At 36.4% G+C, this 25,077-nt stretch overlaps 1 protein-coding gene and 1 long non-coding RNA gene across 2 annotated transcripts; one reads left to right on the forward strand and one right to left on the reverse strand.

Moving 5' to 3' along the window:
• Nucleotides 1-1,143: 1,143 nt before the first annotated feature.
• Nucleotides 1,144-24,791, reverse strand: LOC113672196 (uncharacterized). The gene is made up of 22 exons (XM_027188473.2): nucleotides 24,530-24,791; nucleotides 21,601-22,324; nucleotides 21,070-21,221; nucleotides 20,028-20,159; nucleotides 19,210-19,323; nucleotides 18,810-18,847; nucleotides 18,216-18,408; nucleotides 17,425-17,517; nucleotides 16,350-16,475; nucleotides 14,813-14,944; nucleotides 13,888-14,001; nucleotides 12,774-12,843; nucleotides 11,919-12,052; nucleotides 11,374-11,526; nucleotides 10,992-11,213; nucleotides 10,210-10,326; nucleotides 7,278-7,435; nucleotides 5,483-5,627; nucleotides 4,810-4,982; nucleotides 4,026-4,190; nucleotides 3,328-3,490; nucleotides 1,144-2,983 (listed from the first exon to the last, which is right to left on the reverse strand). The coding sequence occupies exons 1-22, from the start codon at nucleotides 24,554-24,556 to the stop codon at nucleotides 2,741-2,743; spliced, it is 3,588 nt and encodes a 1,195-aa protein (XP_027044274.2). The 5' UTR covers nucleotides 24,557-24,791; the 3' UTR covers nucleotides 1,144-2,740.
• LOC149041347 (uncharacterized) lies at nucleotides 7,962-9,339 on the forward strand. Its single transcript, XR_016179386.1, has 2 exons — nucleotides 7,962-8,202; nucleotides 9,026-9,339. It is a non-coding gene; the product is annotated as an uncharacterized LOC149041347 (long non-coding RNA).
• Nucleotides 24,792-25,077: the final 286 nt, after the last annotated feature.

Consider the following 25,077-nt stretch of genomic DNA (forward strand, 5'->3'; position numbering starts at 1 on the left):
GGGCAATTAATTTACACAGAAAACGTAAACACCAGCCAAACTGAAAGATTGCCTTTTTTAGGAAGTGAAATGACGAACTGAGAAGAAAGAAACACAGTTTGCTGTTGATAGGTGTCGAACTACTAACTTCTCGGATTAATATTTCGGGTGCTTTATATATTACTGAACTGTAGAAACTTCATGGTATTCGCAGTGGATATTAAACTTGATTCATGTCACGAACATATCACTACTAGTATTTAATATCGATATGCTGCCATTGCCATGTGCCAGAAAGGAAGCGGAGATGATCGGTAAACTTCTTAGCGTAACACCTTTAATTGAAGACCGTGCAACAAAGCAGGCGAAATTTGACGAAATTTCACAATGGGCCCCATCTCTGTTAAATGGCGACAACGCGAAGTTTGACTTTGGAAATTGGCCGGGATCAATAACACCCGAAGAGCCATAAGTAAAATAGACTTACTTCAACGAAATGTAAAGGACTGAAACAAGCTATAAACTCTCCATCGTCTCCCTTCAGTGGGAGGACGCCAGTTACGGAGGAAGAGACTAATACAGACTGCAAAACATTTCTGTAAAAAGCTCATCTGGCATTTACTTGTAAAGATCTGAAGTCGTAGAGTTGATAATTTACTCTAGGCAACTTAAGCATTTAAAAACATTCAAAAGCCTCTTTTTTATCAGAAGAGGGTAGTTCGGCAATCAAGCGTAGAAAATTTTGGTTGATTTTGTCTTGAGCGATTTGTCAATTAGCTTGAAGAATTTCAGGTACCTTTCTTCAAGAGTATTTATCTAGTCAAACCAAATGATTTTCAAGCAATTTTTTTTCAAGAAACTCTTCGCTAAGTCTATTGTATACAAAGCAAGAGCTAGATTTTTCAAGACCGGAATTACTTACTTATCCCTTGCATTTACATAGTCATGCATAGTGAATCTTCATGCTAAATGTTTACAGCCACTTCGTTGACACTGATAGTTTTCACTTTAATTTGATTACCCTGATGATAGTTTATCGCCATGGGCAAGAGAGAGTTAAGTTACAATAACGTTCATGAAGAAAACAAGTTGCAGGACTACACCCGTAAAAGGGGTGGCTTGCAATTTTTTTTCATTTTTAGCAGTTACCAAAGATAGTCAAGCAGATTTCTCATCGGATTTATTTTCGTTTACACGACTCTTGAGTTTATTTTATAAAGGGAACTAGGCAGTAAAATTCACTTTAACTAATCAGTCTTATAGAGAAGGGCCAAGACATGCCAAGCATTTATATGATTTGATGAAGCATAAGCATCAATGTTGTCTGTTACTATAAATTCTCATGATGATGATCATCCGCCCATGAAACCCCATCTTAGCGCTCAAAGTAGCCTGCAAGCAGCCTCTCATTGGCGCTGAGACACTGGCGGCGAAGCCTGCGCGTTTCGAGTCGGCGACGACGACTTCGCATAAACCCTTCACATTCAGCTCCCGCTTAGTTAGCCATCAAGAATCTTGCACGCCTGGTTGCTCATGCTGTAGTGTTTATGGAAGCTCTTGCAAGCTACGTTCAGAGCAGTTTTTACCTGTTGTTCAAACAACTTTCATCAAAGTCCTAAAACAGCACAGAGTTCTCGATCTTGTCGTATGCCACTACAAAATGAAAATTTGTTTTATTTGGCGAGATTACCAAAGACCAGCATTACGTCGGTTTTTCCTTTCTATGTAAATCTGTTATACAAAATACTTACAGCAATAACTTGTTCAATAATTTAAAAATACAGTTATAAATGTATAAAAGTAATATTACTATATAATACCATTTGAAGATACTGTCAATAGCGGCCATGATAATAAATTAACAATTCTATACAAGAAATATATTAATCCTCGCGAACACATTAGTTAACTTCGTAATTCACTCCAAGAGACCGACACAAGTTTAGACGATCTCTAGGTCTAAGTATCATTAAAAATGTTTTCAAAACTGCGTTAAAAAGTATTGCGAATTCTTCAGTGACTATCTAAGAAGCTGTGGTTATTTCTATAAATTACGATTCCAGACTTAAATATTCACAATTAGGGTTTTCAATGTTCAGTAAAGTAAAAATAACCAACTTAAAAAGAGGGGGTTCTCGTAAAATTGTTCAGGAGTTTGCAATACTCTTTCTTTTGTGACTACAAATTTCTACTTTCGTCCACATTTAACAATTAGTTCACAGTTTGTGTGGTTCTCGGACAGCTTTCGCACCGAATGTAATTTTAAAACGAAGAAAATGCAATAAGTTAAGCGAACCCTTTGTCAAACAAACAAACAAACAAAAAAACTAGTCAGCGATCCTTTTTCCCGTTCATCCTTATCTCAGTCAGTTTGGTGGTTGCAGGATGTATCAAGAGACAAGACTGAATGGTTCATAAATAATCGCTCTCAATTTCTAGGTGCAAGTAATAGGCTTGAGATCACTCTCCGGTCATTTCAACAATCTCCTTATCAACAGATGGTGTAAACTGTAACAGTAGCACTCCAAAAATGAGAAAACCAAATAAGGATAGCTTCCTATTTGGGTAGCGGTTATATTTTCACTCCTTTTTCGCCAGTATCAGTCGATGATCTCTTTCCATCTAAGGACTGTTGTTTTCACAAAATAAAACAAATACAACAATATTTGTTTTTGTTATAAAGGAACTCCGCTCTTGACGTACGCATGCAGGATTGTTCACAGAAGCGTCCACAGTATGTGCGCACAAGGTACCCAATGTATCATTGTACTGTGCTATTCATCTGTCCCGGCCGATATGAACCGTTGAAAGAACCATTCAGTGCGTTACCTGCCATGGTTCTTTCTGGGGACCTGTGCTCAGGGGAGTACAAGTCAGGAGAGCTCGATGAAAAGGACCTCTCCAGTGTATCCACCTGATTCAGACGCGCCAAAGCGCTCTGAAGTGCTTGAGAGTCAATGGGTCCTGATGCTTTGGGGCTTGTATATGAACTTGATAGAAGAGCCTAGAATTGATTCAGAATGTTTCCATTGAGAGGGAAAAAAAATAACTAGTTTCAGAATTAAAATGAACTACCACAGATACCTTTCGGAACAACAACTGACAAGAAATGAAAACGTGTCAATTTAGCCCAGTTTCACCTTCGATGGAAACGAGAGAGCTATGACAACAGTCACGAACACTTACCCCCTCAGCAAAAGTACTAGCTTAGACAGGTTACCAGCGACGTGACCTGCAGCCTTGTTAACATGCTGCTACTAGTTACGAAATACATTTTTAAATTTAAGTCTACGCACAAAATTTTGATACCAAATGAACTGGCGGCGCCGCATTGACTGACTGACTAACCTTGGTTTTCTCAAGTTCTCTTGATATGGTACTCTTTTCTTGCACTAGCAAGTTAACTTTGTCGTGGAGTTCAGAATTCTCTTTTTCCAACGCGTTCAGTGCAGCCTCCCTTTGGCGTAAACTTCTCAGATGTTCTCGGATAACCTCCTCGCTGTCCGTTAATCTGTTTGAATAAAACGAAAACCTAGAGTTTACTATCGTGTCCCTGGTAATACTCTACCGGAATGACCGGCTTTAGGACACGAATACATGTTCACTTCAGAGAGAATAGAATAGTCAAAGTTGAGAAGTCCGCTAGGTTTCACTGTTCGGTTGCAAGGGAGGCAGTGTGGTAGACTGGAGAGTGGACTGGACTCTTAATTCAGAGGTTCCAGGTTCTAGTCCCGCTCTGACAAACAGATTGATTTGTTTCTCAGTAGTCCCAGATCCAGCTCCACGCCCGCTGCCAGCTGACATTTTTAAAGATGTCGCGTTTGATTTAGATTTGTTTGAGGATATCGAACTGGGAATATGGGTTTATCAATATTCCTGCTATTGTAAAATGATACCCTATTAATATCAATTATGGACCGACTCCTCCGTGATTTCCACTTTTCATCTGATCCACGTTAACTCTAATCTGATGTTAGAAAAGCGGAGAATCCTCAGCCTTTGTTTACTCTTGTTTGATGAGAATAAACGCAGAGCGATTGACTCACTTCGCAAGTAGCTCTCGTTTCTCTCCCATGAGCTGCTTTTGAACGGCCTGTGTTGTGCCCTTAAGTTCTTCCTCCTTGTTCATTCTCTCCTGAGTCAGCTCCAAACTGCTTTGTAAGGACAACACTGTGGATTCGAGGTTTCTCTTTTCACGTGCAAATCTATCCCTGAAATCAGGAAAATTCTACTTTGGAGTAATTTCCAACTGAATGTCGAGAATAATCCGGGAATGCATTCATTTCATTACACTTCGCTCTATGATTGGTCGAGAAATTTGCCTCACTCTCTCAACTAATTAGATAGGAAAGTAACCCAACTGCGACTTCAATTTCCCAAACGCCAAGGTTACTGACATAAATTTACTGTCGCTTCCTATTGACCCCTTAGGTAATAATTCTTCGGTTTGTGTTCTGATTGACCGTCGTCATTACTTTGGTGTTAGTTTTCTGATACTCCAACGAAAAGCACCGAGATTTATGCTTATTTTGTTCCACCGTAAACTCCGTCTAAACAAACTTTACCCCATAAGAATCAGGAACATTACCTCGCTCGTAATGTTCGACTGTTGAAATGTGACTAGATTGAGCAGGTTTCTTCCACTGTATACAAGTGACCTCAAAACGCCACTTGTTGCATGGCATCAATACAACCAGAAATAATGCAAAAGAGGCGCTAGAATATTTATCAAACAAAGTTAGGAATATAATGCTTTCTACGCTTTTGCCCATTGTGACAGAATGAAAGAGATAACTGAACTAAACATCGCGTAGAAAGTTTAAGACTCACTTAAGTGATCTGATTGTGGCATGAGCCTTGGTTTTTCTCTCGTCGTTTTTCCTCTGTAGTTGATCAATTCTTTCCGCAGCGTTAACTAACTCTCCCTGTAAGTACTCCACTTCTTGTTGGAACTCGTTCACTCTTTCTGTCAGAGACTTTGCATCATCTTCCTTTTGCTTATGCTATCAAGAAATAATCAAGACAAAACAAGTTTGGATGTGCTTCATTTAGTTTCTCTAGTATATTATTGGATAGTCTAGCCCGCAGAACAGTCATAGTTTGTTCTTAGTTTGCCTTCTTCAGCTGGTCATTCTTTCTCTCACGCGTGACTCGCGTGACTAACTTGTCCATCGCGTTCCACTCGCGCTTAACCCTGAATAGCGAAAAAAAAACGCAGCCTTTTCTACCAGCTGAACTTGACAGGACCAGAAGCAATTTATGACTGATTTTTACGGACAATGAAGATCTACCAGATGAAAAACTCCCTCCTCGGGGGTAATATATAGATGTGCACGCAGGCTAAGTGTAACTGGTGAGGCGTCATATATACTGCGTGAGACGAAAGAAATCTGACCCCTAGTTGTCATTTCCTGTGCATCATGACAAAAACGAAGAAAACGAAGCATTGGAATAATATGCACGTTGACCACGAGAGTAAATGAGCTGCAGAGAGATAAACTACCTTATCTCCAGTATTCTTGACTTTTTGTTTCAACGCCTCTATCTTTGCCTCTTGTTCTTTGACTGTGTATTGAAGCTGAGCATCTCTATCACGAAGAAGTTCGACTTGTTTTTCTAGTTCTTGAACAGTTTGATGTTGTATTCCCCTAAAAAGACAAGGGAGGATCTCAAATCCTTGCACAAGACAGGGTTCTAAGATAACCATATCACCTTGCCCCAATCAATACATAAATTAGCCCGGTCAATCCCCTTTTCAGCTGAACCTTATTGAGCCTTAAAATTCCTAGAACATCCGGTGATGTTCTATGCGACTATCAGAACGAAAAATTTAACAGCTACTTAATTCAAACGGACAACATAAGACAAGCTTGTTTTCTAACAAGATACTGACTTCATCCCACTTTTCCTTTCATTGAACGTTTTAAGGGCTCTAAAGAACTAAAAACTAACATTTCATTTGCAGATGACCTCAGGACTAAAAGGAGTATTTTTCTTACATCGACGTCAGCTCAAAAAGAAATCTTTCCAGTATTGGCCTTTCAACCAATTACACGGTTAAACGCACTAAATTTGGCATTATGCTGACGAATAGAACTGTTATCTTGTTCTGCTTTTCTCTGTGCTATAAATGTAACCTCGCTTTTACGATAAATTCAAATAGAGTTATTTTTTAAGTCCAGTATTCTCAGCAATTAAAGGCATTTAGTCATTAAAGAGAAGAAAAAGAATATAAAACATAAAAGTGGTTAAGATCATTATTCGCTAACATTAGTAATAACGATATACTAACATTGTTATCTTTACCTGAGCATCTCCTCGAGTTCTATAACAACACAAGCGAGTCTGGCAAGGTTTAGGTATATAGGTTGGAAAACATCACACCAGTTATGTTCAGATTTCAGTGCAACATAAAGACAACGTTTAACAGTTATAACACTCTTTTTTACACGAAAGAGTCGATTATTTTTTTCTTTACGTTACAGATAACTTAAGGAGTTTTAAATAAATAGTGTTACAGTCTGGTGAATTACATAATACGAGTATTTCATTGTGATGCGTTTAATCTTAAATTTTACATTTTAGTTATTCTTTTATTGCAAAAATGTGGCGCATAAGTTTATAACGTGTCAGGGCTTTTAGTTTTACTTTTGTGTTCTTTGCTAGGCCAACATGTATTGTTACTTTAGTTTGCAGTATCATCTTTTTAACTTTTTCGTTTTCATTTAAATATTTTACTTAATTCATTGAACAAAATCAAGGTTTTTTTTACAAGACAGGTTTTGTCAAATAAAAGAGAATTTATAACAAATCAATTTTAAACAGAACTCAACGATTTATGGGCATTTATGGAATGAAATCATCACGTTCCATTAGTTAATTTCGTAATAACAAGTGTCATTGATTAAATTTTCGCAATAGTATTAAGCATATAACTGGGTTCCAAATGGCGTAAGACTGCCCATAACGTTACAGGCACGTAGTACAATAATATTTATAAATGTCAGAGGGCTAATTTTTAATCTACATCTAATGATCTCGCAAAAAAATCATGCTGGTTCTCTTTTGATGGGTGCCGAGCATTTTTCAAATTTTGTGAACGACAACCATAACATTATTTGAAGATTTCACTCATTTTGTTTTTTAAGGCGACACTTTTTCAGAGAATTGTTGCTCGTTTGGTTTTTGAAGGAGACAGTTGTTCAAAGAATTATCTCGCGTCACCTCTAAAGTTGTAATGTACACTCCTTATAAACATGTCATCGAATTAGGGAGTAATTCTCACGCCAATTACTCACTTGTTAACCTCTTCCTCTTCCAGATGAACTCTTAGAGTGTTGTTTTCTTCAGAAGTTAGCTTCATTTCAGCCAGTTGCTCATTTGCAAGCCTCAGTTCTGATTGTGTGAGCTCCAACTTTTCACTGATTCCCTCGAACTCGTGCCTTAAAACTGCCAACTTAATACCAAAAAGTAAAAAATAAAATAAAATACACGTATCTACTACATACACTCATGTGCTGCTGTCAAAAACCAGTTTGTATCCCTTTAACCCTTTACACCCTAACATCAGTGTACATATTCTCCATACTGTTCTCTATACATTTCTCAAGGTGACAACAAGGAGAATTGTACAGCAATCAAGAGCTTCATTAGTTGATGATCATTTCCTTTATTCTCAAGACCTTAATGTTTGATTCAGGGGTGATACTGTTAAGAGAAATTAGAAGCTAGTCACTTTAAGGGGTCAAAAGGTTAATGATGTTACAAATCGCTTAAAGGGCATGTAAACCCAAAAATACATGTTTTTCCTATACTATGTAAAAAGTGGCGTAGAAAACGAATTTGAAATTAGTTTTGTCCAATTCGACTTATTTTAGGAGAAAATCGGCATTTTCAACTGAAATTCCATTTCCGGTAAAAACAATAGCGAGAAGTCGTGACGTAAGCGGTGGAACCAAAATATTGCGCAACACATATTCCCCAGTAGAACTGGTGTGGGAGTTCGTGTAAGTAGCGGTAGTTCGGAAGATGTTTTTTCAGAAGATAGCGACCCGAATGCCTTAAGCTTAGTACATGACAGCGCTGGGGATAATCCAGAATCTTCAGGAGAGTCTGGGCCACGTCCCTAACAATATGAGCCGCGTAGGGTTCACCGAAGCGATCCGCACGAAGACAGTACAGAACATGTCGACAGCGATGCGACCGTCTCGGAAACTCAGACTGGTATTTAATTTACTTTGTGATTTATTTGTATTTAACATGAAAATGCAATAAAGCGAGGGTACAATCTAAAGGAATGCAACAGAATTTTTTAAACTTGAGCTTCTGAGAGTGTTTTATATAAAATTATCAAAGGTGCGAGTGTGGAACTTGTTAACCAATGCCGACAACTCATGAAAGTGTTTGTTGTACGGAAATCGGGCAATTGTGGCAAAATGGCCTGAAACCTAGATAAGTTGTATCACTGAGCATCCAGGTTTTCAGTCAATTTGCCTCGATTTCTGGGTGCTGGAGACGGCCAAGTACGCTTACAGGCAGCAGCAAAGCACAGATAATCACACCGGAAACGACTGAGCTAAATATTTTCTGTTTCATCTGTTTTGTTACATTTTGAGATCGATTTACTTGAGTTGTTTCTGCCATTGATTTAATAAAACAGTACTAGAGCTAGTTGTTTTTCGCTTCTTTCCTGGCAGGAAATTTCGCTTAATTTGCTACAGATAGCTTGTTCGTTGGTGTTGGGGATATCACGGCAAACACTTTAGGGTCGCTGTGCTATCTTGTGCGGTAAACAATATCCTTCATCTCAGAAGCATTTCCATCGATAAACAAGTTGTATCATGTACATTTCCTTGTGTGGCCTTCATAATTATCCAACCCTGTTTGTGTTTGCTTCGATTTGAAATATTGAAAAGATAGTTTTGCAAGCTGAAATCAGGATCTTTTAAGTTGTACTCAAAATCATGAATATTGTCCTATTGACCTTTGAATGTATTTTCACTGCTGTGAAAACCGCGACACAAATTCTTCTGCTGTTTCTCTGCAGGGTTTCTCAAAGGAAGCACTAAGTGGGGCTGGCATGGATTTTCTTATAGAACATAAGGGTTGATTATGGGATCCTGTATAGAATTCTTTGTATAGAACCGACAAAATTCCAGATCACGTTATTACACACTGATATCAACGAATTGAATTCTCTTTCTTTGATACGTGTTTCGAATTCAGGCAAAGGTTCAGACATGTCAGTGTCTTTTACGGGCTCAGCGCTGGCTCCCAAACAACTGGCTTCCCCATAATCTTTCATTAGATGAGAAAAAAGATGTTTTTAGAGAACCAATAAAGCTATTGTTGTTTAATTAACGAAACGTTCTCATGTAAATCGATTTTGTACTTTCTCTGTTGACCTCTAACTTTTGAAGAGCTCAACTTCTTTCTCAGTTTGGTCAGCCACTTCCGAATCCTCGTCGTCTGCCGACTGTATGGGTTGTTTTTCGTCTTCCGAATAATTTGCTTCTGGTGAGGCCTGAATCGTCGGTACAGCACCAGGAAGAAAAATGACTGCTACAAACAACAGAACGTTCGAACGGCTCGACGAAATCGGCTATTTTCACTTGAACAAATTTCACAAATTGTCGCTTCATTTTGCGTCATTTCCAAATTTGCGTCATTTGGAAATATTTGCATTGTATGCCCAGTTTTGTTTGAATCAGTACAAAACTGGACGGTACAACGCTTCACCATTACGAAAAATTGATTATATTGAAGCAAACTGTAAGTAAAAAAATCATGACGAGACCAGCAAACAACGGCTGTAGAAAAGACTCCTTCGTGCCTCACGCGATTATAAAACGAGACTTTTAAGGGTCCACCCGTGACGTCACAGGAAAGATGGCGCCATTCAAGATGGCGCCATTCAAGATGGCGCCATTCAAGATGGCGCCATTCAAGATGGCGAATGTTTCGAATTTGGAAGAGCTTTTACAAAGTGAAAATGGACTTTTGAGAATAAACGAATGGTACCTTTGGTGTACTTGATATATTTACTAAACATCTATGTGAAAAGAAAATGAACGTTTTTTGGGTTTACATGCCCTTTAAGGAAGTCAAGGAGGAAATGAATGAACAGAACTGGCAAAGATGGGAATAGACTGAAAGAGTAGAAGAAATTGAAAATATAGCGAAATAAACAAATAACTACAGGAGACTGAATAAAAATGCAAGACATTCCACCTTAGTCTCAGCCTGCTCTGCTTGTTGTTGAGCAGTATCCTTAGCAACTAGAACTGCAGTGTGTTCCGCTTGTCTCCTATGAAGTGTACTTTCTGTTTGACGCAGCTGCTGCATTTTCTGTTGGAAATAAACAAGTATTAGGATCAATAAATTTATCAGTGTTGGAAATAGCGAAGGTTCGATTCCAAAAGAATAAACGACACTGCAAAAGATGAGCTTAAATTACTACCATGATTATGACACGTTGAAGTTTTTAAAAGTACATTTGTGAAGAACATACATTTTTCTGGGTCCCACGTTGGTGACGAAATGAAGAACAGCTATTTATAAGCAGCTACTTTTAATGACAAATTTATTGTATTCCTGGCATTTGTCGCCACAATTTACTGAAGAGTCAGCACCTAAGTTTACTAACTGCAGTTTGATTTGCATCACTATATTCATTCTTCAGAGTTATTCACCCAATTGGTTTTCAGATATCTTCTTTAACCTTAAACACATTAAAATCAGTATGTATATTGTTCATAGTGTTCTCTAAACATTTCCTATGGTACTGACAAAGAGGATGTGTTTAACAGTCAACAGCTTCTCTACCTGGTGATCATTTTCTTGATTCTTATCACCTTAATATTTGATTCAGCTGTGACATTGTAGGGAGAAATAAGATGTTAAAAAAACTCTTAGGGTTAATTCATCTCCTCAAAAGGAAGTGGAAATCTGACCGTTGACTCTCATCATGTGTCGAAGTGAGTTGGTTGTGAACAGGTCAAAAGAAGCAATACCTTATCCAGTTCAATTTCTAGGTGCCTCTTTGTTGTCTCCAACGTGGATCCCTTCTCAGACAATTCCTTAATTTGTTCCCAGGCCTTACTGAGCTCATTCTCTAGTTGCGCTGTCCTGTTTTCCAGGCTTCCTCTCATTTTGCTCTCAAATTCCAGAGCTGTAGAAGCCTTGGTTCCAGTGTGACTAGCGTTGGTGAGCTCTGCACGAAGGGCAATAAGCTCCTACAAGAAAATAAATGCAAGGTTCTGAGTCAGTTACCCTTGTGTTGTTCCTCGTCTCAGTTTGGAAAATAAAATGAATAGGGCTTTGTCACTCCTGAGATCGAAAAAGGGTTAAAGAAAGAAGTTAAGAAACCTTTCCTAATCAGAGTAAGAGCATTACCTCATCTCTTTCTCGTAAAAGTGCACTTAAATCTTTACTTTCCCGGGTTGCTTGCTCTAACTGACTCGCCAAGGAGTGACGCTCTGCGGAGGATTTCTCTCGTTCACGCTCGATCTCATTGCGCATGTCCACAATTAGCCTCTCATACTTGGCCTATAAACACGAACATTCACAAGGACAATTAAAACCACATAATTTACTTCAACTTGTAGACATTTGTTGTTTTATCCAACATAACATAATGAAAACCGTTCATGACATCCGATTCTCTATCGTATTGTTTCCATCAGTTGACGACCTCGCATCATGAAACTAACTTTTAGGGTCGAATTGCCACTAATTCTCTCGTTTCTTTCTATCCAGCTGCGGCCAGTTTTAACGTCATAACTTTTTCAAGATTATCTTAGATATCAGTACTAAAATGAAGTGAAAAAGTAAAATCTTGGTATGAAGTTGAATGACTGCCTCGCCTTCGAGAGGCAATCCTTCAGAGACTTTTAGCACGAGTTGTAAAAAAATTATGTGATAAAGTAAATACTACGCACTTGACTATCCAAGGAAGCATTGTGCTGTCTAAGAAGTTGTGCAGACATCACTTTCACTTCCTCTTTAAGCTGATCTACTTCTTGTTTAGCAGAGCTGCTGCTCTCTTGAGTGAATTCGTATCGTGTGCTTAACTCTGAACATAAAACAAAAGAAAATGTTGACACCACGATTTCGAAACAGCTTTGAAAGGAACAAGACCTTTCCCATAGACAATTAAGAGAGTCATTAGCTTTCTTTTCAACTGACTAACTTGGGGACCTCGGTCCCCTAGTAAGCACATCTAGGGGGAGGAGGGCGTGGATCAGCTGAACTTGACTACGAGCAGTGCCTCCTTTTCGGCGAAGTCCGTTGCGCGAGTAAAAAAGAAGAAAAACAATTTTGATGTAAGCGCACGCGCGGAAACTCTGAGAGTGAGGCGCATGAACCCAAAGTTTAGCGTGGCGTGCTAACATCAATTTTTTTTGTTTCTAATTTTTTTTGCCTCGCGCGAGGCACTTCGCCGTAAAGGAGGGACTGCTTGTAGTCTACAGCTGACCTGACATCGTTAGACTTGCCTAGATCTTCAATGAACTAATAACACTTTCCAGTAAGCCAATAACTATTTATGGCACAAAAAGACAGACTAAAAGAGGTTTTCAACTGGGTTGCAATCTATCCTTTGAATAATCTAGCTGGGACAGGCTGCATTTGTTTGAAGGGTGAACAACATAAAAATATCCAGTGAATAGGAGTCCACAAAAAAACTACACCATTCCTAGGATTGTGACTTATCCGTTAGAAGGTGTTATGCACCCTTCGAATAACAAGATCATAGTGAAAAACTGTCACCATATCTGGTGCATGTGGCATCCTACCTAAAGTTCTGTTCTGTTCTTTTTGCAGTTGCTCTTCAAACTCAGCACACTTCTCATCCATTTTCTCCAGCTGAAAAAAAAAGAGGAGGAAAGAAAAAGCTCAATGTCAATGCAACTGAAAACGCATTTATACAAACAATTTTAACTACAAAGAAATTTTCGCCCATGTTTGCACAAAAATTTTGTACTTAGTTTTGTTGGTACCATAAACAGTTCAAAACACAGTACCACGTAAGCAAAGACAAGACCAATAGATATGCAGCTGTGTATAAACGGTTTATTGTGCATAAATTAATACAAAAGTGATGTTAGAATCCAAAACCAAAGGAAACACCGACTGTAACAGGGACTATGAAACCTAGTAAGAACACAAAGCGCATACAGTTGTTATCACTATTTTGAAACCTCTCTACCATTGACCCTCCACTGACTCAAACCAACATCAATTTCCCTAACTTCAACCCAGGCAACTTGAACATCAATAACTTGATCCTCGCGTTGACTGGAAGCCGCAATTTTCGCTGCTCTTCAAGTTACTACCATTAAATTTTACCTTGATTACCCTAGACATGGTTGTACAAAAGTGACAAGTCAAAACAAGGTACTGACATTACAAGGATCGATAGACATAGAGTCCAGTTGAAGCTTCGCTAACTAAAGTACAGTCACCCATAGTAATAAAGAGCTTTGTTTTTATCCCTCAAACATTCCATTCTTTCTGGTCAGCACGATACCACAGGTGACACTTATGTGAAAGGTACTGCACCGCTCAAAAGTAGGTTGACAGATCATCGAAATTCGATCCTCGATTCTCAAAAACTTCGAGGATCGAGGATCGTGGCTCGTGTCGAGTTTCGAGACGCTCGAAACGAAGAAACAAAGAAATGTTTCCCCTTACTATCGTTTATATTTGATCTCAACTCTTAATAACTCAAACTTAAACCTTTCCCAGTTTCTCTCGTGGGTCAAAGCTACTAGGAATGCATGGCATACAAAATGTATTTTGAGCCATGCTCTTGAAACCCTGAGGGATTTCTTAATAGGTCTCCATCGATATCACTTATCCTCTCATCTCCCTCATGGCAACCACTATCTAACTAAAGATGTCCTGTACCTTAATATTGAGATCACTAATCTGTCTTTCTTGTGTGGACACAACAGCGTGAAGGGAAGTCTTTTCATTTTCCATTGATTGTAACTGTACAGTTAGCTCATCAGTTTTCTTTGACTGAAACAAGGAAACAGTATGTACATATCAGTTAATTTAATCGTGTCTTTCTTCATCTTAGCTATCAGTAATGATCTGAAATTAAATTGTGTACTTAAAGTGATCTATAAATACAAGAACCTTTACAGAAAACAAAGGGCCCAGTAACATTTGCCTCAGGCTCAACAAATGGCTATGTAGCTTAGATGGGTCACAAACTACTTGTCACAACTGAAGTTATCTATTCCACAGGTCAAAACATCATATATTTCCCATTCACAACATGCTTAAGGACACCGTTGGCTTATAAGGTAACTTTCAAACCTTTCATCTGTTGCTCATGGCATTTCCAACCTACTGTTCTGACGTTACACAGTACAATCAAGGTCAGACAGAACCAAAGCCACCCTTAACCTTTAAACTATACTCTCACATTAAACAATGCCATAAGAAACTTGCTTTCAACAAGCTAAATACAGTTTAACCAAAAATTGACCATCAAATAATCAAAGAATAATTCTGAATCTCTATTTTCCCTATCACTGAATCATTGTACAGCTGAAAAATGAAGGGGCAAACTTACTATTAACAAAAAACATGAAAAAATACAATATATAAATAGTGCTTAAGACAAACTGCACAGAATCAGGGCTGTAAAAAAGATTCTGGACGGAAATACTTAGTAGGTGGCACAAAGTCATGCTTCCAGGCTGAAGATTAAGCCACAAGCATTCAAAATAGCTGGCACCTTTGACAACCCTAATAAAATGGATTAAACACTTATGCTTTCCAAAAATAACTTAAAACTTCTAACGATATACAACTCATGTACCTTGTCCTTTTCCTTATTAATATAAGAGGCAAGTTCTCTTGCTAGATTTTCCTTCTCTTTTTCCAAAGCTGCAGTCTGTTCCATGGTTTCTTTCTCTCTGCTCATACTAGCTGCCAATGATGCTTCAAGATCCTGTTGTTTTATCAATTGAAAATGCATTGCATAATTCATATACCAAATAATGTAACATAAAGGTGCCAGTGTACTATGTAAGGTCATACATCACCAGTATTGGTCAAAGAAAGATTTGAAGGCATTTTAAGGACAAAATCTTGACTCCTTAAGAAACAGAACATAATTTACTTGTTCAAACAACTGGTTTCAATAAGTACAATGGAACCAATTTGACCAAAAAATCGTAATAGAAAGCTAGAATTCATTTAGTAGTGCCAGTAACAATTTTAAATTTCTAAAATTGCATGTACCAACAAGAACATACAACTTTCTGATTAGATAGTGCCTTTACATTCCTGTTTCACCAAGCTCTTACAAAACCTTATACCTTGATATCTGGTGGAAGTTTTTCTTCAAGACAGTCATCTTCCCCCAACATTGTGCCACAAAAAAAGTCCAAATCAGTTCTAAATGCTCTCAAATAGCTCAGTAGGGGGGATCAGTCATAATGAAGTGTTGAAAGATCTTGTATGTATTGTTTTGTTGATAGAGTAATGACTTCAGTTCACTATTGTTGCATTGTGAGCCACTTTTCATTAGAAAAGAAAACTAAACAAAGCTTAGTTAAACAAAAATTGAGATCAGCTTTTATGTTAAAGCACAGTCCTGTCATAAAAATTTACAAAGGGATTGAGTATTAACAAAAAGTAATGCCTTTTTACCAAATTTCCCAGCAAATGTCTTATGACACAAATTGGTTTTAAACTATACTTTATACTTGGCAAGCTACTTGCAAGTTACTCATTCCAATTACAATTTAAAGAGTAAATAGCAGAGATTACAGGTCATTTGGATCACCAGTTTTTAACAAAACTTTGAACAACTCTAAAGCCAATATTAAGGTGAATTTTGAAAAGCATCTGTTTGATAAGTGCTTCAATGGGCAGAAGAATTTTAATTAGTCCCTGATTATGTGTGTTAAAGGAGAAATGGTTACAGCCCCTTGGAAACAGAATCACACAAAACATATTACAAGTTAGAAGTGATATCCCACACAGCTATGGCCAAGAAAGTAAAAAACTACTATGTAATGTAGTCCCATCAACACGAAGCTGTAAATGTCATTTTAGATTGTTTCATGCATTTTGGAGTACATACATGATGCAAAAATTAAGTGCTTTAAGTTGGTAATTAGAACTTCATAATTGTTCCCTCATTTGAGGTTAAAAATGAGATGTATTTTATCACTGTTTACAGAGAAACTGTCATGACTCTAAATGAAGTAAATTTTGAACAAATTTCCCCCTTTCATTGAACCATCTTAATACTGAAATGTAAGACAATGCATACAGGAACATTGGTTTGTTTAGTTCAAGATTGAGTCAAAATTTCAAAAGGTTAAGTTGATATGTTATGCATTAACCTTTCTCAAGTCAACAATCTGTTCACGCAATAGTTCCTTCTCTTCTTCAGCACTCTTGCTGCGGCCAGACTCTGCCATTAGCTTTTCCTGATAACTGATTTCATTAGTCTTGTGGTCAGACATAATCTACAAGCCATAAAACACATGTGTCAGGGAATGCAAAAATGTAAATAACTGGAATACAAAATCTTATTATTAAAGGAAATGATATTAGCTTAAGACTTGCACAGGACAAATATCAGAGAAAAATGATGTTATAGTGTTATTGTTATTCAAAACTACATAGACTCCAATGTTGTTACCCCAAAGCAGTGATATGTTTAATTTTCAGAGATTAATTTTTAGCTGGTTATCTGCAGTAATCTAATTTCTTCATACACACTTTCAAATTGGTAGTGCTGGAAGGCAAATATACTGTATATTACATGGTTATGAACTTGGCTTTCTACAACAAGGATAAATGTATTTGGTAATGAAGTCAATATTTCTAAACCAATAAGTTGGTAGTAACAAGATCTAATTTGCAAAATGGTTAAAACATATCTGCTTCATGTCTTTTGTATGACTTTTACAAAATAAAAAACTCTAAATACTGGTATATAATTTTTTTCTTACATATACCATCTTATACTTAAATACTGGCAGGGTAGATTGTGATAAAAATTACTTCTGTACAGTATAGGCCAGAGAGATTGCAACATATACACTTTTGTAAAATGCATGCAATGCTAATGTCAAGTGAGCATCATGTAAAGTAAATAGACATTGACTGGGTCACTGTGAAGAGTCAGTGATAAGTGTTCCCATACTGCACACACAATCAAGTAAAAGTGTGTTTTTGTTAAAAATTACACCCTTTACCTTTCAAAATTTTCTTTTCTTGCCTGGTTAAATACATAATTATTGTGCTTGATATGTGATACACTTTTAATGTTTCTTTTTCTTATATACTTTGTATGTAGCCTGCAGCTCATAAGAATACTTGATAATAATTATATGTATTTCCACTGTCATGGTAAAGACTGTAACCACATTTATGACAGCAAAATTTCTTGACTGTGATTCATATACTGACCTTGTTAAGTCTTTGCTTTGTTTCAGACAGTTCCTCTTTCAAAGTGGTTGCTTCACTTGTGGTTCTGACTAGTTTTGCCTTCAGTGTGTTGAGCTAATACATTAAAATAGAAGTAAACAAATCAATAATTCAGCAACAGGGAGATCTTTAATACTTGCTTCCATTGTTAATGTGAGGCAAATAGGTTTGTTTTACAAATCATGAAAGACTGACAGTTCAGAGAGGTACATTACTTTAAATCTCAGACATTTAATCTAAAATATCACAGTTAAGGATTTGTACAAATAAAAGAACTATATGTTCAGCTGCAATTGCAATCAGTATTTTATGCAGTCATTACTAAGAGGCTGAAAATTGTTACCAGCTGCACTATGATGCTTAATACTGACACCACCAGTTAGCTGTTTAATCATTCATTCATTATCAAATTAGCCTCAAGGAGATAGATGGACATTAAGTTAATTCAAAGATGGGACTGGGGAGTCTCAAAGTTGAAAAACCCACAGTAATATATACAAAGCTTTACTTGCACATTCCAAATAATTTATAAGATGGAAATTTTGGTTACTTCCAGGAAAAAAAATGAAAATCCTCTAAAAATCTCAAGATCTGAAAGTGAATCAACAAACAAATAATAACACAATTCTCTGTAAGCTAGTGCAGAGCTTTTGGAGTTGCTCAGAAAGATGATTCCCTCTATTGCAATCATTACTGAAAATGTATAATTCAGTTCCCTAATATAGGAACAATCTATAAAAGGCTTTCACTTTTAATACAGTTATAATTATTACCTCATCTTTAGATGATTTGTCTAAAGACTCCATATCTTCTTCTTTCTCTGCAAGATTCCTCTCTGCCTCTCCAAGCTGTAAGGTTAGATTTTCAATCTGTTTCATCTGTCGTTCAATGGTATCATCTGCTGTCTGAAGTCGTTCTTTCAGACTGCTATTTTCATCACCAAGTTGTTGTATTCTAATTTGTTGCCTAAATGAGGAAAGCAGTATGCTGTAAATGATGCACTGGTAAGATTAAGCCAAAATCAAAATTTCATCTTTAATAAGAGGGCCCTGACTGTTCTAAATAAATATCAAATTGTATTCATTACAGTTAGTATTTCAATCAAATCAGAGCAAGTTGAAACCAAGTTATAAAGTAGTATAATTCAATGAATCCTACACATAAATTATTAGAAACACATTGGAATTTCCATATAAGGTTGTTCAAGTTTTTTATCACCTTCCCAGCATTCAATCAAGAAAATACTCTTTTTTTCCTTTGTGGATAAAACAATGATTTATATCAAGTTTAATAGCTGCAAGACAAAGAAAAATAATATTGACCCTCTAAGGATAAACAGAATTAGGTAATTAGAGTTCAAAACATACTTTTGAGTTGAAGATTTAGCTTCAGTCAAAACATTGTCCTGAAGGAAAGATGAAATACACATCAAATTAACCTAATCATCCACTTAAAATTTACAGATAGGAGCCCAAAAACTACTTTATCAAGGAGGTAAATTTTTTTTCAATTGTGCAACTTCCCACAGTTGATAATAGCATCACTAAACCAGTAATAATAACGACCAAAAAGTTCTAGAAATATAATGATACATTACACAAGCCAGAGCTTGCAACAAAACCACTTGATCAGGAGTCTTGCATGTAAGCCACTAATCCACTGAGTTTCACATGGCATTGTGTATATACTGTCATGTAATTCAGCTGAAAAGTGGCAAGATTAATTGCCTCACAGTAATCAGGTGAAGTGAAGAGTTCCCTACACTACCTTCTCACTGGAGAGTTTTGCTTCCCGATCACGGATGGTTGTAAGGTCTTTTTGTGCCACCTGTAGCCGAGTTTCAATGGTCCTCTTTTCCTCTTCAATTGTTTTGAGTTTTACCTGGAGTGTTATTAAGAAGAATTCAGAGTATATCAAAAATCATAGTTTCAAAAGAATTTTACAATTAAGTAAAGAATTGAAACACCATAATTGAAATTGTTTTAGTAGTATTGTTATCTTTTCACATATTCTTCAATATTTAAACAACTTTACTACTGGTGAACAGTAATATTATTTGGAACTTTATATGTGTATAAATTTCTCAAATTTATTTGAAGGCTTGGGTAAATATAATTGTTCATTCTGACAGCAAGATTTTCTTGAACACTAACTTTTAAATGGTTATTCATTTTAATGAATAACCATTTAAAAGTGCTGAATTTTAAAAATTCATAATGCACACTATTAAATTTTTCATTGATTCTTACATATTAAAAGGAGTGTTCCCCACGAGTCAATTCACTGACAAACCTCTTTGCCTTGAAGGGGGAATCCCAAAGGAAATTCCTGGCCCCTAGCTCCTGAGAAACTGTGAGAGCCCTGAATGATTTAAGGCTTGCCATGGGAAAATACAAGTTTGCTTTGGGAGCAAGACTTTTTCTGGACAATAATCTCCCTGCCATTCTTCTTTAAACTTCAAAACACACACTAAACTTAATTTTTCATTGTTCCCCAACAACTGAAAATAGTGTTAAACAATCCAAAATTGAATAGGGTGTAATTGATTAAAATTCATTTAAATCATCAAGTTACATCTGACAAACCTCTGTCTCTTGGAGCTTTTGCTTAGTGCCAGATAGTTCTGTTTTGAGTTTCTTGATTGAAGCTTCTTGAGATGCTTTTGTCTTACTAATTTCTTCCTTTTCTTTATCAATTTCCTCTTCCAGTGACTGTACCTGTGTATCAAATAAAGGTACATGTAACATTGAAGTCTAACTTAAGAACAGGTCTTACCATATTAAAAGGACAGAGTTACCACAAAATTGTACCACAAACACAACATCACCTATACTTACTAGATAACTTTCACAGTCTGGTTGGACTAGAAAGATCTCATTTTACACTTTTATTATAAAATGTAAAGAATCTTACATTTATGCTGTATATCAACACCATATCTCATATAAATTAATGTTCTAACAATAGGAATATTAAAACAATTTTTTAAGTACAAGCTGTTGGTAACAATTCACTTTTTCTGTGGTTAAAATATTGAACTATCATGATTTCATCCTTTTCAACAGTATTGTAGGAATCAGTACAAGTGAACCCTTGCAAGGTTTGAGTATTGTGGTAGGGTACTAGGAATGTTTCATGAGCATATCATGGAGTAAACAACCAAACTAGCATTTATTTGCTTTAAATTTGCTCCATTTGTGCAAAGAAATCCCAGTGTGATACAGCTAAAATGAGTCAAAGAATGTCTACAGAGCAGATCCTTCTTGAAAGATTTTTATGAGGATTTGCAACTTTATTGACAAATAATCAAGGGAAAGAGATAGGTGAATTTGGACCATGATGGTGATTAAGTAGAGAAGGGGAAAGTCACTGGAAATTATTAACATTCTTGGAAGGAAATTCCCAAAATTTCAGAAATATGACATTTGCTTGACATTTTGATTTGTGGTTTGTAAGAGTTTCAGGTATTTGTTTAAGAGCCATCACATTTGTGGCTTGTACTAAGGATAATAAAGGTTTTCTCAGAAACTTGTTACTTTAAAAGGGTAATTCACAAAAAGACACAATGTATTACAGTTCATTCAGGCAACTGCCTATTAAAAGTAATTTTTTTTGGTTTTTACTTACTGTGGCTTGAAGAGATGTTTTCTCAAGTTCAATGGATTTCATTTTCCCTTTCAGCTCCTCAACTTCTGCCATTACTCTATCAGTCTTGCCTGCATGAGCAGTAGTTTTTTCTTTCTCTTGGTCTCTTTCCTCCAGCAATTTCAATTTTTCTCCTAAATATAGTTTGAACAATACATAAGCATGAAATTAATATTATTGTTTTGAATTAATAAAATGGTAAACAGATAATAAAAAAAAATATTTAAAAACTTCTTTCTACAAGCAGTACTGGTCCACTAAAATAATATTCATTTTTTCATCAGAAATGGAAGTGAAAAAAAAATTCTGGTTGCACACCTACATGTAACAAGGGCTAACCAAGGTATACTCAATCACATTTTAAGAAAGTTTTATAATCATGGTTACATGAGAAGAAGGAACAATCTCAATTTGGGAAATTTCAGTACAAACAGAAAAGAAACATTAAATTCTGTTGTAATGAATAATAAATGAACTTGCCCCTACACATTATTGTGTTTTGTAAGAACAAACCTTGATGTCTGTTAATTAGTTCTTTCAAGTCCTCACTATGCTGTTTTTCAACTTTATCCAGCTGGGCTCTCAAGCTATCATTCTCATCCGTAACTTTTTTTACTTCTTGTTCATGAATCTTCCTTTCTTCCTGTTTCACTTGCTTCATCATTTCACGCATTCTATTCATCTCCTCTTCCATGTCTTTCCTCTCTTCCTCCATAATTTTCATTAGCCGCTTATCTGACTGCTCTGAGTTTGAATTATTCTTGAGTGTTTCATTATCAAGTTCAAGCCTTTTCACTTTCTCTGACAGTGAAGCTCTTTCCTTTATCAAGTAATTCACCTGTTCCTTAACTGGATTAGTGTCTCTTCCAATTTGCGTCAAGCCAGACTCAGTTAACAAGTCACATATATCCTCTGAGACATAAGCTCCTGCCTCTTTTTCAACTTTCATTTGCTCAAGTTCTGCCTTAAGCTGCTCGTTTTCAGTCTCCAGTTCTTGAGTCAATGCTTCTCTTTCATCTGACAGTTGTCTTATGTGTGCAACATAGTTCTCCACCTCAATCATTTCTTCTCCATGCTGTTTACGCAGCTGCTCAACACTCTCCAGAGAGGATTTAAGACTGGTTTCAGATCGAAGAAACTGTCTCCAAAAATAGCGAAGTTTGTGCTCAACTGGAAGATTTGTTCTGTAGCCATCTTTCTGGAGTCTGTCATCAATGTCACCCAGTTCCCCTGCATCCTGAGTAATAAAAGGAGGCAAAAATTTATACAGAGCTTGCAGAAATAGCAACAATAGCCAATTGCTATTGACCACACAACTGTTGTACTAATCTTAAAACAATTTACAATACTCTACCAAGGTCCTAAAATCTGGAACTCTCTCCCAATATCAATCACCGGTGTCATTAACTTTTTTACTTTTAAAAGAAAGATGATTGATTTTTTGATAAAATGAGTCTGAATTGGGCAAGCTGCACATCCACATCCACATCCACAACTTAATTGCAAACATATTGGAGGTCTCCTCACCCTACCATACTGTCAAACCTGTATAAATATTATTTTATTATTATTTTAACTGGCTAATAAATAAATGATGATGATCATGAATAAGGTATCAATATTTTCAGAGCCACAGTTTGTTCTGTTTTTCAAAAGTGTTAAATACTTCTCTTGATAATCAATTTGAAATGTCCATTAGCAGGGCTCAAAACAAGTTTTAAAGGAAAAGACAATCTCTAAGCAATAATACGAAGCCAAGTTATCAAGGACACCATGTTGTTTTCTCAGATTACACATAATACAAGGAACCATCCACTTAACCCTTTGACTTGTAAGAGTAATAAGCATCCGTTTTCCTCTTACAATGTCCCCTGAATCAAACATGAAGGTCACAAGAATAAAGGAATGATCACCGAGAAGAGGGTCTTGATTGTTGAACAAATTCTCCTTGTCAGCACCTTATGACATGTGTAGAGAACAGTATGGAGAATATACAAACTGATGTTAGGATGTAAAGGGATTATGTCCCTAGTATTCCAGCAAGGTTGCACCAACCTTCCAGCAAATTCTGAATGTGGAATTGATTCATCTATACCTCGTAAGTTTAGTGTTTAATTTGACTAACACCTGAAAATGCCGACTGTATACATTTGTTCAAAAGTGTTTCAAAACTTCCACTATTTTTCATCAACATTTTTAATAAATTCAGCTGAAAGCAGGTAGCTTAGCATTTAATTTGACTAGCACTTGAAAATACAACTGTACACATTTGTTCAACAGTGTTTCAGAACTTGCCCCATTTTTGATCAAAATTTTTAGTAAATTCAGGTAAAAGCAGGTAGCTTCATGTAAAAATGCTGGCATTGTTGGCATTTCTGGTCAGCTACCAGCTCCCTATATTAGGAGGAATAAAAATTAGACTTTAAATTGAATGGATGAATATTTCAAACCATAGGAATAAAATAAAAATGTTTTGGCAAAGGCTACATGTATAATACATGCACATTTAGGAAGCATTGAATCTGTGTTTTTCTCATTGAATTTATCTTTCAAGCTGATCACCAGGCCAGCTAATTCCTTCAAAGAACTACATTAAGTGTCAGGCAATACCTCAGCCATAATTATAAATTAGAGTTTTAAACTTGTAATATTCCAATACTGAACCCCTTTTTCATCTTTCATCTGTTATCCTATCAGTGAAATCTCAGTTTTCCCTCTGCTGTACTTCAGTTGATGAAAATAGTAACAGATATTGTATCAGGAAGACATAAGAAAGACAATAAAAATTACACTAGAGGGTCATTGACACCAGCAGGAGTCTGTTTATTATTTGATATTGAATAACTATTCAACTTTATACTATTGAATAATATTGAATAATATATTGAATAACATATTGTTTACAGCTTTGCTCGATTTCTTTCACAACCGATGACGAACTCAGTAAATAACAATACTTAGGTGCAGAAGTATATCTAAAAAAGATAAGTTGAAAACAAAAATCTCAACAACTTAAATTCGATGCTGATAACTCTATATTCCATCTCCATGGGAAAAAAAAATCGATCTATCATTAGGATATTATCTTACTCTACTGCTTGAAATTATTGTGCGGAGTATCATAGAGATAACTTCCTCTCTACTAGATGACACTTAAATAAACATGCAACCAAACAACGGTCTAGCGATTTATGTTGAAGCTTACAGCAAAAAGTTCGATTAACCTTCGAAAAATTTTACCAGCATCATGTTTGGCAGCACCTTAAATAATTTAGTAATCAAAATGCGGGTGTGAAATTTAACAGCGTAAAACATCAACTGCGTTCGTGAGTTGTAAATTACGATGTAAATACAAGATATAGCAAACCGAAATGGACGAGATAAAGAATGTCAATAAAATTAAATCATAAAGTTCATAAACGAAGTATCCTGGTCAACTCACCGACTCCAATATTACGAGACTTGACATATTGACTGCCCTGTTTAGCGTCGATTGTGTACCCACATTACCATCTTAAGCACCTTTTTAAAGACTTTCGATCTACCAAACCAAAGTAGACTTTTCTCTTAAATGAACTGTAAAAGGTGGCTGCAGAAGACTGCAGTTTGTGTCAACAAAAGAACAACCAACCTCAAACTGCAAAGTTCAGGACGCGGAACCGTCGTCATGAGACTGGGCAGTATTACTATTGTTATCCCATCATGCATTACGACGGACTCCGGTAAAAGAGAAAGATCGAGTTCCTTTGCGTCTTTGGCCCAAGTTCCACATAAAAGTAATGTTTTGATACTTCAAAACGCAGCTTAATGAAAAGTGAATTGAAGACCGTTGTACTCCTTGAGGACCTCTATTAAAGCCGAGGCTGCTCGCACCTGTAGAAGTGAGAGCAAAACCCTTGGAATCCTTAGGTCGATTTAATAAACGCAGCCTCGGCCTCTACTTATCTTTATCATCTCTTCAGACGTTGCAAGTTCCTGTTAGTGATTTAT

This window comes from Pocillopora damicornis, chromosome 8, assembly GCF_964200805.1.
Source record: "Pocillopora damicornis chromosome 8, jaPocDami1.2, whole genome shotgun sequence".
NCBI lineage: Eukaryota > Metazoa > Cnidaria > Anthozoa > Scleractinia > Pocilloporidae > Pocillopora > Pocillopora damicornis.

Bases quoted from the DNA above. Each gene is read 5' to 3' on its own strand.
- LOC113672196 (XM_027188473.2), bottom strand. From the start codon at position 24,556: ATGTCAAGTCTCGTAATATTGGAGTCG. The intron at 18,848-19,209 runs GTAGTGTAGGGA...TCTTTCCTTCAG, and splicing joins CAAAACTCTCCAGTGAGAAG to GACAATGTTTTGACTGAAGC. The intron at 11,527-11,918 runs GTGCGTAGTATT...TCGTGTTTATAG, and splicing joins ATGCTTCCTTGGATAGTCAA to GCCAAGTATGAGAGGCTAAT.